This window comes from Syngnathoides biaculeatus, chromosome 8 (genome assembly GCF_019802595.1).
Source record: "Syngnathoides biaculeatus isolate LvHL_M chromosome 8, ASM1980259v1, whole genome shotgun sequence".
NCBI lineage: Eukaryota > Metazoa > Chordata > Actinopteri > Syngnathiformes > Syngnathidae > Syngnathoides > Syngnathoides biaculeatus.
In genome coordinates, this window is record NC_084647.1 from 7,943,302 (window position 1) to 7,956,461 (window position 13,160).

Genomic DNA, 13,160 nt, shown 5'->3' on the forward strand with positions numbered 1-13,160 from the left:
ACCAGAAAAAAAAAACATCCATTTTCTTAGCCGCTTATCCTCACAAGCATCACGAGGAGTACCGCAGCACACCCTGAACTGGTTGCCAGCCAATCGCAGGGCACATGGAGACAGACACTCACAATCACACCTACAGGCAATTTAGAAAGTCCAATTAATGTTGCATGTTTTTGGGATGTGGGCCCGTGCCCAGAACATGCAAAGGCAACACGGGCCGGTCCGGGATTGAACCCGGGACCTCAGAATTGCGAGGCCAACGCTTTCCCATCGTGCCGGGCAACAAAAAACAACTACAACTAAATAAATAAGTCAAACCAGATAACGCCCTGTCCAAAATAATGAATATAACGCCCGAGTGAAGCCCAACGTGAAACGTATTCAACATAATCATGCGCACACGAAAGCCGTTGCAAGCTACGCGTGAGAAAAGCCAGCGGATGAAAATCTGGCGCGCGAAGCTGGCCGAACGCCCGGCGTGCGTCGAGGCCCCGATTTCCTCGTGGCGTCCGCTCGCCGCGTATTCTTGCTTTACACGCGTAATTAGCAGCGCTCACGCTGAATGAGGGTAATGCAATTAAGAGGCCATTGTTCAAGCGCGCCCGCTCGGTGCGATTACGCCGCTAGCTGACAGCTAGCGCGACAGGGGGGGGAAAAAAAGCTAAACCAATTTAAAAAAAAAAAAAAAAAAAAACGCCAATACACACAAGAGATTCTTAAAATGTGAAATGAGGAGCACGAGTTTATGCGGGCTCCCTCTACTGATACGTGGAACGATCACAGAATAAACACATATTCGGTGATTAATATTAATGTGGAGTCAATTTAGAAACGTTTAAAAAAAAAAAACACACGCCAACACACAAGCGATTCTTAAAATGTGAAATGAGGAGCACGAGTTTATGCGGGCTCCCTCTAGTGGTACGTGGAACAATCACCGAATAAACACATACTCGGTGATTAATATTAATATGGAGTCAATTTAAAAATGAAAAACAAATTCCAATGGGGTACAGCTCCATTGTATTTCATTTACACAGACGAAAGTACTCGATGGCTCTTCTGGTAAAGTTACTGCGTGAAAGTCTTTTTTTTTTTTTAAATCTGTCCTTTTGTATAAGATGTTATGATTTAAAAAAAAATATTAATCTTTATATTCTTAACCTTGAGCATTTATTCCATGAGAGCAGCCTTTTACTTTGAAGTTGAACGTCCACTTGAAAAGTGATATTTTGAACGTTTTCCTTCCACTTGACCTTCTTAAAGCCGAGCGGGACTCCATAAATAACGGCAACAAACGACAGTCCGACTGTCAGCCGGGGCGGCTCGGCAACAACGCACCGATTGTTTCCGATTGGCAGAAATTCATCTCCCTTGGCCAATCGCGGGCCCGCCTGTTCCGGAGGGAGCCGCGTTCGCCACGGCAACTGCTGCTACAAGGAGGCGTACTGTACATACGGACACTTTTTTTTTGTTTTAACCACAAAAGAAATTCACACCCATTTAAAAAAAAAAAAAAAAAAAATCGCATGGCAAATGACTAACAATATGAAGAATATGACAAATATGAAGTATTTTTGTGTCCTCTGCGAGCAGATATTGGAGATGTGGGAGGAGGACGCGGGGGTGCCGCTGTGTGTCTCACTACACACTAACCCTGTGTGAAGTTTCCACCAAGCACTACGCTGTGCTGCAGTGATCTCCACTTTGAACACACCAAAGAGGACCAAAATATGTATAACATTACTTTTGGTAACACAGTTGTGTGGTACCAAAAGGGTGCAGCTCAGTGAAGGCCTGCTGCACTATGTGAACCACTACATTATAGTTTGGAATCTATCTGCATGAACGTCAGCTATGTGAAACATTACAATAGCAACGGCTCTAATGGAACAGTTTGGAAATTAACTCCATAAAAATCAGCTATGTGAACTCCTAGACTATAGTTTGGAATACAAATGCATGAAATACAGACGTTTGAACCACTGTATCATGTTTGAGCAGAAGGTGGGCAAAAATCTGCTATGGCAAAAACTACACAACTGTTTGAATGCAGCTGCATGAATGTCAGCTATGTGAACTACTAAGCTAGCAGAGGCTCTGAGGGTACAGTTTGGAATGCAGTTGCATTTAAAGTCAGCCACGTTTTCCACTACACTACAGTTTGTAACAAAGTCATGTGGACATCAGCTACACGAACAAATACACTAGTTTGGAATGCAGATGAGCGGAAGTCATCTTTGTGAACCCCAGGTAGAATATGGTCCACTGCAGTATCAAAGTCAACTATGTAAACCATTACATTACAGTTTGGAACCGTGACAGTGACGATGGCTCCCATGGTACAATTTGGAAAGCCGCTGCGAAAGGTCAATTATGTGAACCAGTTCAATAAAGTTTGGAACGACAATGCATTTCAGTCAGCTATGTCAACCACTAGTCAAGCAACGCCTTCTTTGTCAGTATTTGGACCTTAGCTGTATCAAAAGTAAGATATGTAAACTCCAATGCTACCAATATAAAAGTTGGAATTCATCTGCGTAAAACGCAGCTACGTGAACCACTATGATCCTCTCCTATAGTAGAATTTATAATACAGATGTATGAAGGTCAACTATGGGAAGTATTATGGCTCAGAGGCGTACCATGCCCCATCGTTACTTTTAATGTAAAATGTACAGCGACACATTATGTATTAGTATTGCTCGGTGTTAGCGTTCCCCTTTTACCGCTGGGAAAAAAAAATAAGCGCTAGCAATTAGCACAATGTTTCAGGGATAATCGGACCATCTGTTCCAGGTTTTGCGCCTTTGTCACTTCCTCTTCTTCAAGTTGAGGGGGAGTGGAAAACTGCCCATTCGAGCAAAATTTTTTAATGACGTCTGATTTAAAAAAATAAAATAAATAAAATTTTAATTGGCGGATCTTTACTGAGTTGACGACAATTTCGCGTTTACATCACGTAATCTATATGACGAGAGATCCCTTGCAGTCGCCCAACGGGAGGCCTCAAAGACAATCCCGTATTTCGTCAACTCATCTTGATAGCGACCTGATGATCGTGATGATGATGATGATGATCATGATCTTGATCATGAAAGTGGTCCGAATGGGATTAAAATCAAAACAAGGCATCAACACGGGATTACGCTGTCAGTAGATTTGACCGCCTTCGATCCGATAATCTTTAGCCATTCATTGGAAAATGCACAAAATCAAAACTTGTCAGGGATGGTCGATCAGTCAGAGATGAAGAGCCACATTTTTTAATGGCGTTACGGCAAAGAGCCACACCATACACGTGAACATAATTCCCTCCTCATACACATCAGAAACATAATTGGCATCAGTGCAAATGGGCAAAGGGAACAGTTTAAAATGACGAATCGTGCGATAGGCTACAAAATAATTCACTAATACTAATACTGATTGGACCGGCGGGATGTGAGGGTGTGTCTCAACAACGTCAACCATGTCAACCGCTAGAGCACAGGTGTCAAACCCAAGGCCCGGGGGCCAGATCCGGCACACCGCATGATTTTATGTGGTCTGCGGAGGCAAATCACGTGTATCAACTTTCATAATTTTTGTTAAAATCTGTCTAAAAATTTCAAATTGTCATGTTATAAATGATAACGTCGAGCTATTACGAGCAATAGTTGGAAAACCCATTACCCTTGATTTCTGATTCCAAAACTAGTTCATAAATTTCATGGGTAAATATGATGAGGAAGTTAAAGATTTTTATGGTTTCACAGTCATAATGGCCCTCCGAGGGAAACCCCAAGTAAAATGTGGCCCATGACAAAAATGAATTGGACATCCCCGTGGCATGAAATTCGACTATGCCCATAGCGACAGTGCAACTTTGAACACAGCAGCACGATTAATAGCCATGTGAAACATTACAGTAAGAATGGCAACAATGGCACTATTAGGAATGGAACTTGCATCAACATCAACGACAAATTATTTCAATAGTTTGGAATTTGCCGGCATGAATTTCATGTGTCTGTGTGAAGCTACGCTACAAATGGTTACGACGGCAGAATTTGGAACGCAGTGCGAAGCGCTACATTATCAACGGGTTGCCACGGTAACATTTGGAACAAAGTTGCATGAAAGTCAACCATGTGAGCTACTAAACTGCAGTTTACAATACAGATGTGTGAAAGTCAGCTATGTGAACGACTACACCACAACACACGTCACAACTTCTTCTGATTGGACCATTTCTTGTGCAGACGTACACACACTCACAACAAAACACAAAAGTTGTGTTGATGGAGCGCCAGAGTTGATTACATCCATCCATTTTCTTTTTGCTGCTTATCCTCAAGAGGGTCGCGGGGAGAGCTGGAGCCTATCCCAGCTGTCAACGGGCAGGAGGTGGGCGGGATCCACCCTGAACGGTTGCCAGCCCATCGCGGGGCACATAGAGACGGACAACCAATCACCTCGGGGCAATTTAGTGTCTCCAGTGGATGCATGTTTTGGGGATGTGGGAGGAAACCGGACTGCCCGGAGAAAAGCCACACAGGCACGGGGAGAACATGCCAACTCCAGACAGGCGGGGCCAGGATCGAACCTGGATACTCAGAACTGTGAGGCCAACGCTTTCCTAGCTGATCCACCGTGCCGCCAAGTTGATTACATATATATATATATAATATATATATATATATATATTTTTTTATGATATTGTTGTGTGACTCAAAGCGGCCACTGATGGTGTAGTGGTACACATACCTGCCTATGGCCAGCGTGGGATCGATTCCCGCTCGGCGATGGTGTCGATTTCTGCCCTGCGGCTGACTGGCGACCGGCTCAGGGCGTAGTCCGCCTTTTGCCTGAAGCTAGCTGGGATAAGCTCCGGCTTACGTGCAACCCTTGTGAGGATAAGCGGCTCGGATAATGACATGACATGACTCAAAAGCGGCCTTACTGGAAACACTCCATTCACATCCAAGCATGAAATGTCGTGCATTTGACAACAAAAGAAAGCATATAAATATAGCATGAAAAGCGCACATTATTTCTATTTTGGCCTTCGCACGGAGCAGATGACGGCTTCCACGCTGGGTGCCCACAGAAAGGCCTTGCTTAAAGGCTCGCGAGCGGGTTTGACTTTCCGCCCCGCATTGTCGGGCCGACACCGGCGCAAGACGACAGCGTGGCCATAAGCGAGAGCTGTCATACGCCGATTTGCACTCAATATCATCTTCAAACTGCGCATTATGGAAAAAAGGATAATTTTTTTTTTTTTTTAAATCCAGCACAGTACATTTGTTGAGTTCACTTGAGCTGTGTTTAACTAAGTACAACCAAACCATTTTGATTTTTTTTTTTTTTTTAAAAAGAGCTCCATCCATCCAATTTCTTAACTGCTTATCCTCACAAGGGTCGTGAGGCGTACTGGAGCCTATCCCAGCAGTCGACGGGCAGGAGGCAAGGTACACCCTGATCTAGGGCACATCAAGATAAAACCGCCCCACTCACAATCACACCTAGGCGCAATTTAGAGTGTGCAATGAATGTTGCACGTTTTGGGGATGTGGGGAGAAATCGGAGTGCCCAACCGGAGAAAAGCCACGCGAGCACGGGGAGAAACTGCAAACTCCACACAGGCGGGTCCGGGATTGAACCCGGGACCTCAGAAGTGTGAGGCCAATGTTTTCCAGATGATCCACCGTGCCGCCGTACATAATTATAAGGAATCTGAATTGATTTTGTCCTAATCCATCCATCTATTTTCTTAGCTGCTTATCCTCACAAGGGTCACGGGAGTGCCAGAGCCCAGAGAACTGTGAGGCCAAAGCTTTACCAGCGTGCCGCCTTAAAAGAGTTCTTTGTTTTTAACCAAAAAGATTTTTTTAGGTGGAGAAATTTTTCATAAATGAGGAGAAATTGCAACCACGTTGCATTCAGTATACAGGTACAAATGTTGCCGGATGAATTTTGCGAGGTGGGGGGGCAGATATGCAATCCACCAGGACGTCATAAAGGAATTCGAGCAGCCGCACAGCCACGGTCGAGTTCAACCGCAGACGTGCGCGGCGCGTGTACTGCAGTCTGTCTGAGTAATGGGATTACTTTTTAGATAATCCCACAACAGCATGTAGAAAGAGGTCACATACACACACACACACACACCACACACACACACACACACACACACACACACACACACACACACACACACACGCAAGCATTTCCTTAATCACACACAGACAGACGGACGGACAGACTTCAGGTCTACAGTTTCAGCTTCGGGTCTCAAATTAGGGTCCCAAATTAAGGATTACGCTATGAAGCGCGGGGTTAGCATTTCGAAACAGAGTTCGCATTTCATAGTAGGGTTTTGTGACAGGTTCTGGGTTATCAAATTAGGATTTTAGAACTTAAAGACCATCCACTTCATTTTTGAAGCATAAATATACACAATTACAAGAATATTTTTGTGTATATTTGACAGTTTCTGATTAGGACTTTAAGACCATCCAATTCATTTTTGAAGCATAAATATACACAATTACAAAAATATTTTCGTGTATATTTGACAGTTTCCGATTAGGACTTTAAGAGCATCCAATTCATTTTAGAAGCATAAATATAAACAATTACAAGAATATTTTTGTGTATATTTATATGTTAAATGAATTTTCTTTGGGGAGGCTCGACTTCAAAACAAAATGAAGCAAAAAAAAAAATTGCAATGCTATGAGAATTTAGATGGATTTTTGGGGAGAAATATTGGACAAAATTTAGAATGAAATGTGAGAGTCAATAAATGAAAATGAAGTAATATCACAAAAGAAAGAAGGACAAATACAATTAGTGAAAAATAACTAAATAATTATCTATCCATCCATTTTCTTAGCCGCTTATCCCCACAAGGGCCGCAGGGAGTGCCTATCCCAGCTGTCAACGGGCAGGCCACACCCTGAACTGGTTGCCAGCCAATCGCAGGGCACGTAGAGACAAACAGCCCCACTCACAATCACACCTTGGGGCAATTTAGCGTGTCCAATGAATGATGCATGTTTTTTGGGATATGGGAGGAAACTGGAATCCCCGCAGGTACGTGGAGAACATGTAAACGCCACACAGACAGGGCCGGGATTTGAACCCCCGTCCTCAGAACTGCGAGGCCAATGTTTTCCAGATGATCATAATTATCCATCCATTCATTTTCTTTGCCGCTTATCCTCACAAGGGTCGCGGGGAGTGCCGGAGCCAATCCCAGCTGTCAACGGGCAGGAGGCGGGCGGGGTACACCCTGAACCGGTCGCCAGCCAATTGCAGAGCACATGGAGACGAGCAGCAGTCACATTCAGAACCACACCTTGGGCCAATTTAGAGTCTACAATGAATGTTGCACGTTTTGGGGATGTGGGAGGAAACCGGAGTGCCCAGAACATGCAAAGTCCACACAGGATGGGCCGGGATTTGAACCCCTGTCCTCAGAACTGCGAGGCCAACGCTGCACCACCTTTAATAATTCAAATAATTGTGTTGCAAGCTCCGTCCTAAATCTTCCCGACATGTTAAGCAAGAGCAAGGATTGCTTTCGCAATCTCGTTCCTCCTTTTCCGACTTCGCTCTGCGGATTTACGTTGACGTGCAGGGCTGCTGTCTGTCGCTCCTTGCTCGGAGCTCGTCAAGAGGCTTTTTCCCTCCTCGTCTAATTATACACGCGACTTGTTGCGGTTCTTGAAAACCTTTGAAATCGTGTGGCTTGATTTTTTTTAATCTTATTTTTAGGTGGGGCGGACTCGTGCGTTGCAGGAACTTGCTGACTCATACTTTGGAACGCTGTTCAAAGAGCAAGAAATACAGCGGGTGCAAAACCTCTACACAAGCCTTGCTTAAATGCTATCCTTTTGGTGATTTTAAAAATGACACCAAGAGAAATCATTTCAAAACTTTCTCAGTGATTGACGTGACTGTACCCCTCAGTGAACAACAAATCATTTTAAACATTTGTCAGTTTCTCGTGAACATGACACGAACATTTTAGCTTGATTTTAGACATTTGGCTCAACTTACCGCAAATTGGTGTTTTTGGGGTTTCCATCAGCGCTGTTTTTCAGTTTAGTACATCGTCCCTTTCTTCTGTTTATTCATATTTCGGGGGTTTATGACTATTTGAGATTTTTTTTTTTTTAGTTTCTGTCGTGTGAGTTTTGCGCGGCCGGTATTTAGCTAGCTCGGATCTCGTGGCGGCAAACCACTTCCGCAAACATGTCGTCGTCGTTATGACGCATGCGCGCGCGCACACACACACCTGTCGAGTAAAAGCCCTTCAAAAATATAACAAATCAAATACCCGACGTTTATTTGTCAACCTCATTGGCATGTATGAAAATGTATGAATCCGAATGTATACATTTTTTTTTGGGGGGGGGGTCGGGGGCGTGACAGTCCTTGCTAAGGCAACAAAAACTGCACTTGTATACGTCTGCTGGCCGTCATTTCGGAACGGTATCCAATAGTATGCGTTCGGTCAATCATCGCTGTAGTTTTTTTTTCCCTTTCCTTTTTTGGTGAAGAGACATTACAAGATCTTCTCGCCTGTTATCCATCCATCCATTTTCTTAGCCGCTTATCCTCACAAGGGAGTCCCGGAGCCTATCCCAGCTGTCAACGGGCAGGAGGTGGGCGGGGTCCACCCTGAACTGGTCGCCAGCCAATCGCAGGGCACATAGAAACAAACAGCCCCACCCACAATCACACCGCGGGGCAATTTAGAGTCTCCGATTAGTGTTGCATGTTTTGGGACTCCACACGAGTGGGACCGGGATCGAACCCGGGACCTCAGAACTGTGAGGCCAACACCTTCCAGCTGCTCCATCGTGCCACCTTCTCACCAGTTATTAAAAAAAAAAAAATGAAATTACTGCAATGAAAAGCCACCGTTAAAACACAGTTTATGGTATTTTTATTTCAATTATGAAATTGACAAGCACTCATCAAGGGACATGTTAAAAAGTTTCCCGCGTCAACTTGGCGGCGCCTTAAAATAAATACTTTTTTTTTTGTTGTTTTTTTTTTTAGGAGTAAAATAATGCAGACAAAACACGTGAGGCTCAAACACGTGAGACGCACAGACGGGCAGACGTACAGAATCTCCAAGTCGACCCCGACTCTCCAACTCAAAGGTATAAAATAGCCATGAAGGCTGATTATTTTTTTTGTTTGTTTTTTTCCTCTCAAAAATACAGAATTGTACAAAAAACGTCTTTGAAATCACTGTAAAATATCAGCTGGTATTATGAGAGAAACTCAGTGTGTATATTTGTGTGCATACGTGCTTGCGTGTGTGTATATGTGTGTTAGGAAAAGGACAGAATGTGCTTCTGTATTTGTACACGACGTTTACAATGTACACTTTACAGTCCTCCGTCCAGTCGGTGGCGCTGTGATGGAGAGCATCTCCACGTACGCGACTAAATCGCGACACATCGTCCCATTGAACGGGTTACCGTAGCCACGCGATGTTCACATTTTCCATTTACAAACAAAGAAGCAAACAATATTTTTTTTAAAAAAAGAAAACATTTAAAAAAATCACCCAAAATAAAAAGGAGTGTGGCAAAATAGTCATGGAGCGATTTTCAAGAGAACAGGTTACAGTACAAAATGTGGTCCAGGTGTTAGCATGCACTCGCGTTTCATTTGTCCTCTCGCGCCGAGCTCAAACTGTTTACGTCAAAAGGCCGCATGGCTTTTCCTTCACGTTGAAATGCGTCTTTTGATTGCGCAAACCGGTCCTACTGGCCTCTCACGGATGCAGAAGTTCACGTTTTCAGGTCCGGTTTCCCCCCCCATGCTACGTTTTCTTTTTCCCCCAAAACAAAATCAAGCCATGAGAGGCCACTTCCTTCTCTGTTATGCTCCGCCCACATGGCATGATGAAAACTCTTACGTCTTCATTTGTAGGTTAAGTCATTTGAATTTGGTAACCATTGGACAAAATCTCTGAATATTGTGTGGGTCTTTGAAAAAATGATGGAAAAAGGGCTGCTTCAAACCGAAACGACGGCCTTCCCGTCTTGAGACTTTTTTGTCTGGGTCTACTCCTAATAAGCGGGAACCAAATTTCCTTTAGCATCGAACAGTGGAAAAGGCTTTCGGGGATTCTTGAAGTTCATTGTTTGTTTGCTGATTTAATGTCACGTCATATAACTTCACCACACTGCTCTGTCGAATTCACTGATGAAAACTAAATCTTCGGAATGTAGTCTCAACCTTCTGTCTGGCATATAGGATTTAAATTTGCTAGCAAACGGACCATCCATCCATCCATCCATCCATTCTCTACCGCTTTTCCGGATCGGGTCGCGGGGGAAGTAGCTTCATCAGGGATACCCAGACTTCCCTTTCCCCAGCCACTTCTTCCAGCTCTTCCGGAGGGATCCCGAGGCGTTCCTAAGCCAGCCGAGAGACATAGTCTCTCCGGCGTGTCCTGGGTCGTTATAGGTGTCTCTTTCCGGTGGGACATGCCCGGAACACCTCACCAGGGAGGCGTCCGGGAGGCGACCGGACCAAATCTCTAAAACGGATTTGTCATTGAAACGCTCAGTGAATACCAGCTTCAAAGCTAAATGGCAGACTCCCTGTGACTTTAAGGGTTTCTGGAAACTTTTTTTTATGTCTACTTATGATAGACACGCCTACCAAATGTCATGTTGCGTCGTCAAACTGCCTTCAGGCGTTAAATTCTTTCAAGATATCCGATCTTTTCATGAGAAATTCAACCGATCAATTGTCTGATGCCTACTGAGGGGAGACGTCCTTCACGCATCCCGACTTGACAATGGTCAACATTATTCTGCTAAGGGACAAACCTGATTGATCAGACGGTTTTCTAATCACAAAAACCTGATTTCGTTTCAGTCGTAGTCTCTTTGATTTCTACTTCAGTAATCCGGGGGGGACAAACCAGATGGAAACAGACCAAAGGGTGCTCATCTGAAGACCAACACAAGGTGCTTATTGTTTTTTTATGTAAAACCTCACGGGGGCAAGGGAGGGGACAACTATGGAAGATGTGATCTGCGGTCCAACTATGTAGATAGAACAACAAGGTTTCCTAGTAGGGAGCAGTTCTATCTGGAGAACTTTTGCTCAAGTTTGCATAAAGGGTCAACGGAGCTGCACCTAAAACATGAGCGCTGTGGGCTACAAGAGCATGTAAACGCAAGGCAGGCCGGATTCTGCCTTCTCTCCTTTGAGTTCCACTCCGTCCAAGGTTCAATCTCTAAGTGCAGAGTGAAGCCCTTCACCCACTTCCATTGGGTTCATACCATCATGTCCATAATGTGTGTGGAGATTACGAAGCAAAAGATTAACTTCTAGGCACTCTTTGATTTCCAAGGCGCGTTTCTTGTGGGTTCTGACACACGGAGGTCTTCAGAGTCAGTCAGGTAAGAAGTATCTAAAGGGTTATCCAAGTGTTCCGGGTCTACCAGTCAAGAAGTCAGTCCTTCCCCTCAAGCCATGATCTTCTGGGGGATCTCGATGGAGGCCTTGACGAAGACGCAGTTGTCGCGGATGTAGTTCCTCTTCTTGATCTCCTCGTGCGAGATGAACTTGGGGTAGCCGAAGCCCAGGGTACTCTCGTCCAGCGAGTTGCGGGCATTGCACGGCTTCTGGAAGTTCTTCCAGTTGGGGTCCGGGTTGAACGTCTCGGTGATGTGCTGAGGCTTGGACAGCGACGGGTCGCTCTGGTCCAGGATGGAGAAGGTGACCTTGTAGGCGAAGGGCCACTCCAGGAGGTTGTCATACTCGCCAGGCAGCACGCGGATGTAGACGGACAGGTGCGAGCCCTCGCCGCTACCGTTGCCGTTGAGGAAGGCTGAAACCTGCAGCTTGTACCCGTAGCGGTGCGTGTAGAACGGCGGGCTGAAGAACTCGTGGTTGCTGCGCAGCTTGGCCTCCTGCAGCTTGCGCGAGTAGTCGTTCAGCTTCCAGATGAGGACGCCGTCGTGGCTGACCGACAGCTCCTCCATCTCCCGCCGCAGTTCCAGGATCTCCTGACGCTGGCGTCCCACCAGGTTGCACATCATGGTCAGGTGCGACTTGGTGGTGTCCTCCAGGTGCCGGCCGATGGCCAGTTTGGGGCACTGGAGAACAAGACGGACGTTAGTTAACCCTTACACACGGTTTATTTTCCAAGGTATGTATGGGTCAAGAGTATCCCCGTTGTAATGGCCTATATCAAATTATGAATGGCATAACTCCTCAAAATGTATTCAGAAGATGAAATCCTTTGCTTTTATTCTTCAACTGGAATCTGTTTACTGCCATCTACGTACACGTGAAGCTAGAAGTTTGCAAACAATGTACAAAAGCACACATTTCATTTTTTGTCTCACTGTCTGAAGTCAAATCAGACAAAACCTCTCCTGTTTCAGGTCTGTCAGGATCACCATTTCTTTGAAATGCCCCAATAAAGGCAGAGAATTTCTTAGAGAATTGGATATTATTTTCTTCAAGGTCAAATGTTGGCATGCAAGACTTGGGTCAAACAGGCTTCTGACACCACTCTGCCGGAATCCTGGCCCATTCCTCTCGTCAGAATTTGTGGAACTGGGTCAGATTTGCTGGTTGCCTTGCTCGCACACCCCTTTTCAGGTCTACCCACACATTTTCAATGAGATTCAGATCAGGACTTTGCGATGGCCACTCCAAGACATTGACTTTGTTATCCTCAAGCCACCTTTGAACCCTTTTGGCAGTATGCTTCGGGTCATTGTCCACTTGGAAGAAGCATTTACGCCCAGGTTTTCGCTTCCTGGCTGACGTCTTGAGATGGTGCCTTACTATCTCCGTGCAACGTTCTTTCTTCATGATGTCGTCTACTTTATGAAGATCTACCGTTCCCGCTGCAGCAAAACGGCCCCACCACATGACGATGCCACCTCCATGCTTCACAGTGGGTATGGTGTTCTCAGGTCTTCCAGTATCCCTGATTTTGGCCAAATAGCTCCACTTTCGATTCATCAGACCACACCACAATATTCTGTGGGTCTTGAAAAATGCTCTAAAATGTTTGGCAATATGGGAATCTTTAACAGTCCGGCGGTATCATTTCAACAGTCCTCCTTGACACCGATTATTAGAGTCCTATTAGCCACAACTTTGACAGAATCTTGTGG

General features: G+C 45.0%; 2 protein-coding genes across 2 annotated transcripts in view; both read right to left on the reverse strand.

The window, feature by feature from the left end:
* tada2a (transcriptional adaptor 2A) overlaps positions 1-8,272 on the reverse strand; it is a 34,699-nt gene extending 26,427 nt beyond the window's left edge. Inside the window, exon 1 of the mRNA XM_061827905.1 lies at positions 8,047-8,272. Coding sequence (XP_061683889.1) covers positions 8,047-8,074 — 28 coding nt within the window. The 5' untranslated portion in view covers positions 8,075-8,272. The remainder of the gene's footprint in view (positions 1-8,046) is intronic.
* Positions 8,273-8,457: 185 nt separating this feature from the next.
* Positions 8,458-13,160, reverse strand: part of traf4a (tnf receptor-associated factor 4a) — a 45,319-nt gene continuing 40,616 nt past the window's right edge. The window contains exon 8 of the mRNA XM_061827730.1: positions 8,458-12,125. Coding sequence (XP_061683714.1) covers positions 11,493-12,125 — 633 coding nt within the window. The 3' untranslated portion in view covers positions 8,458-11,492. The remainder of the gene's footprint in view (positions 12,126-13,160) is intronic.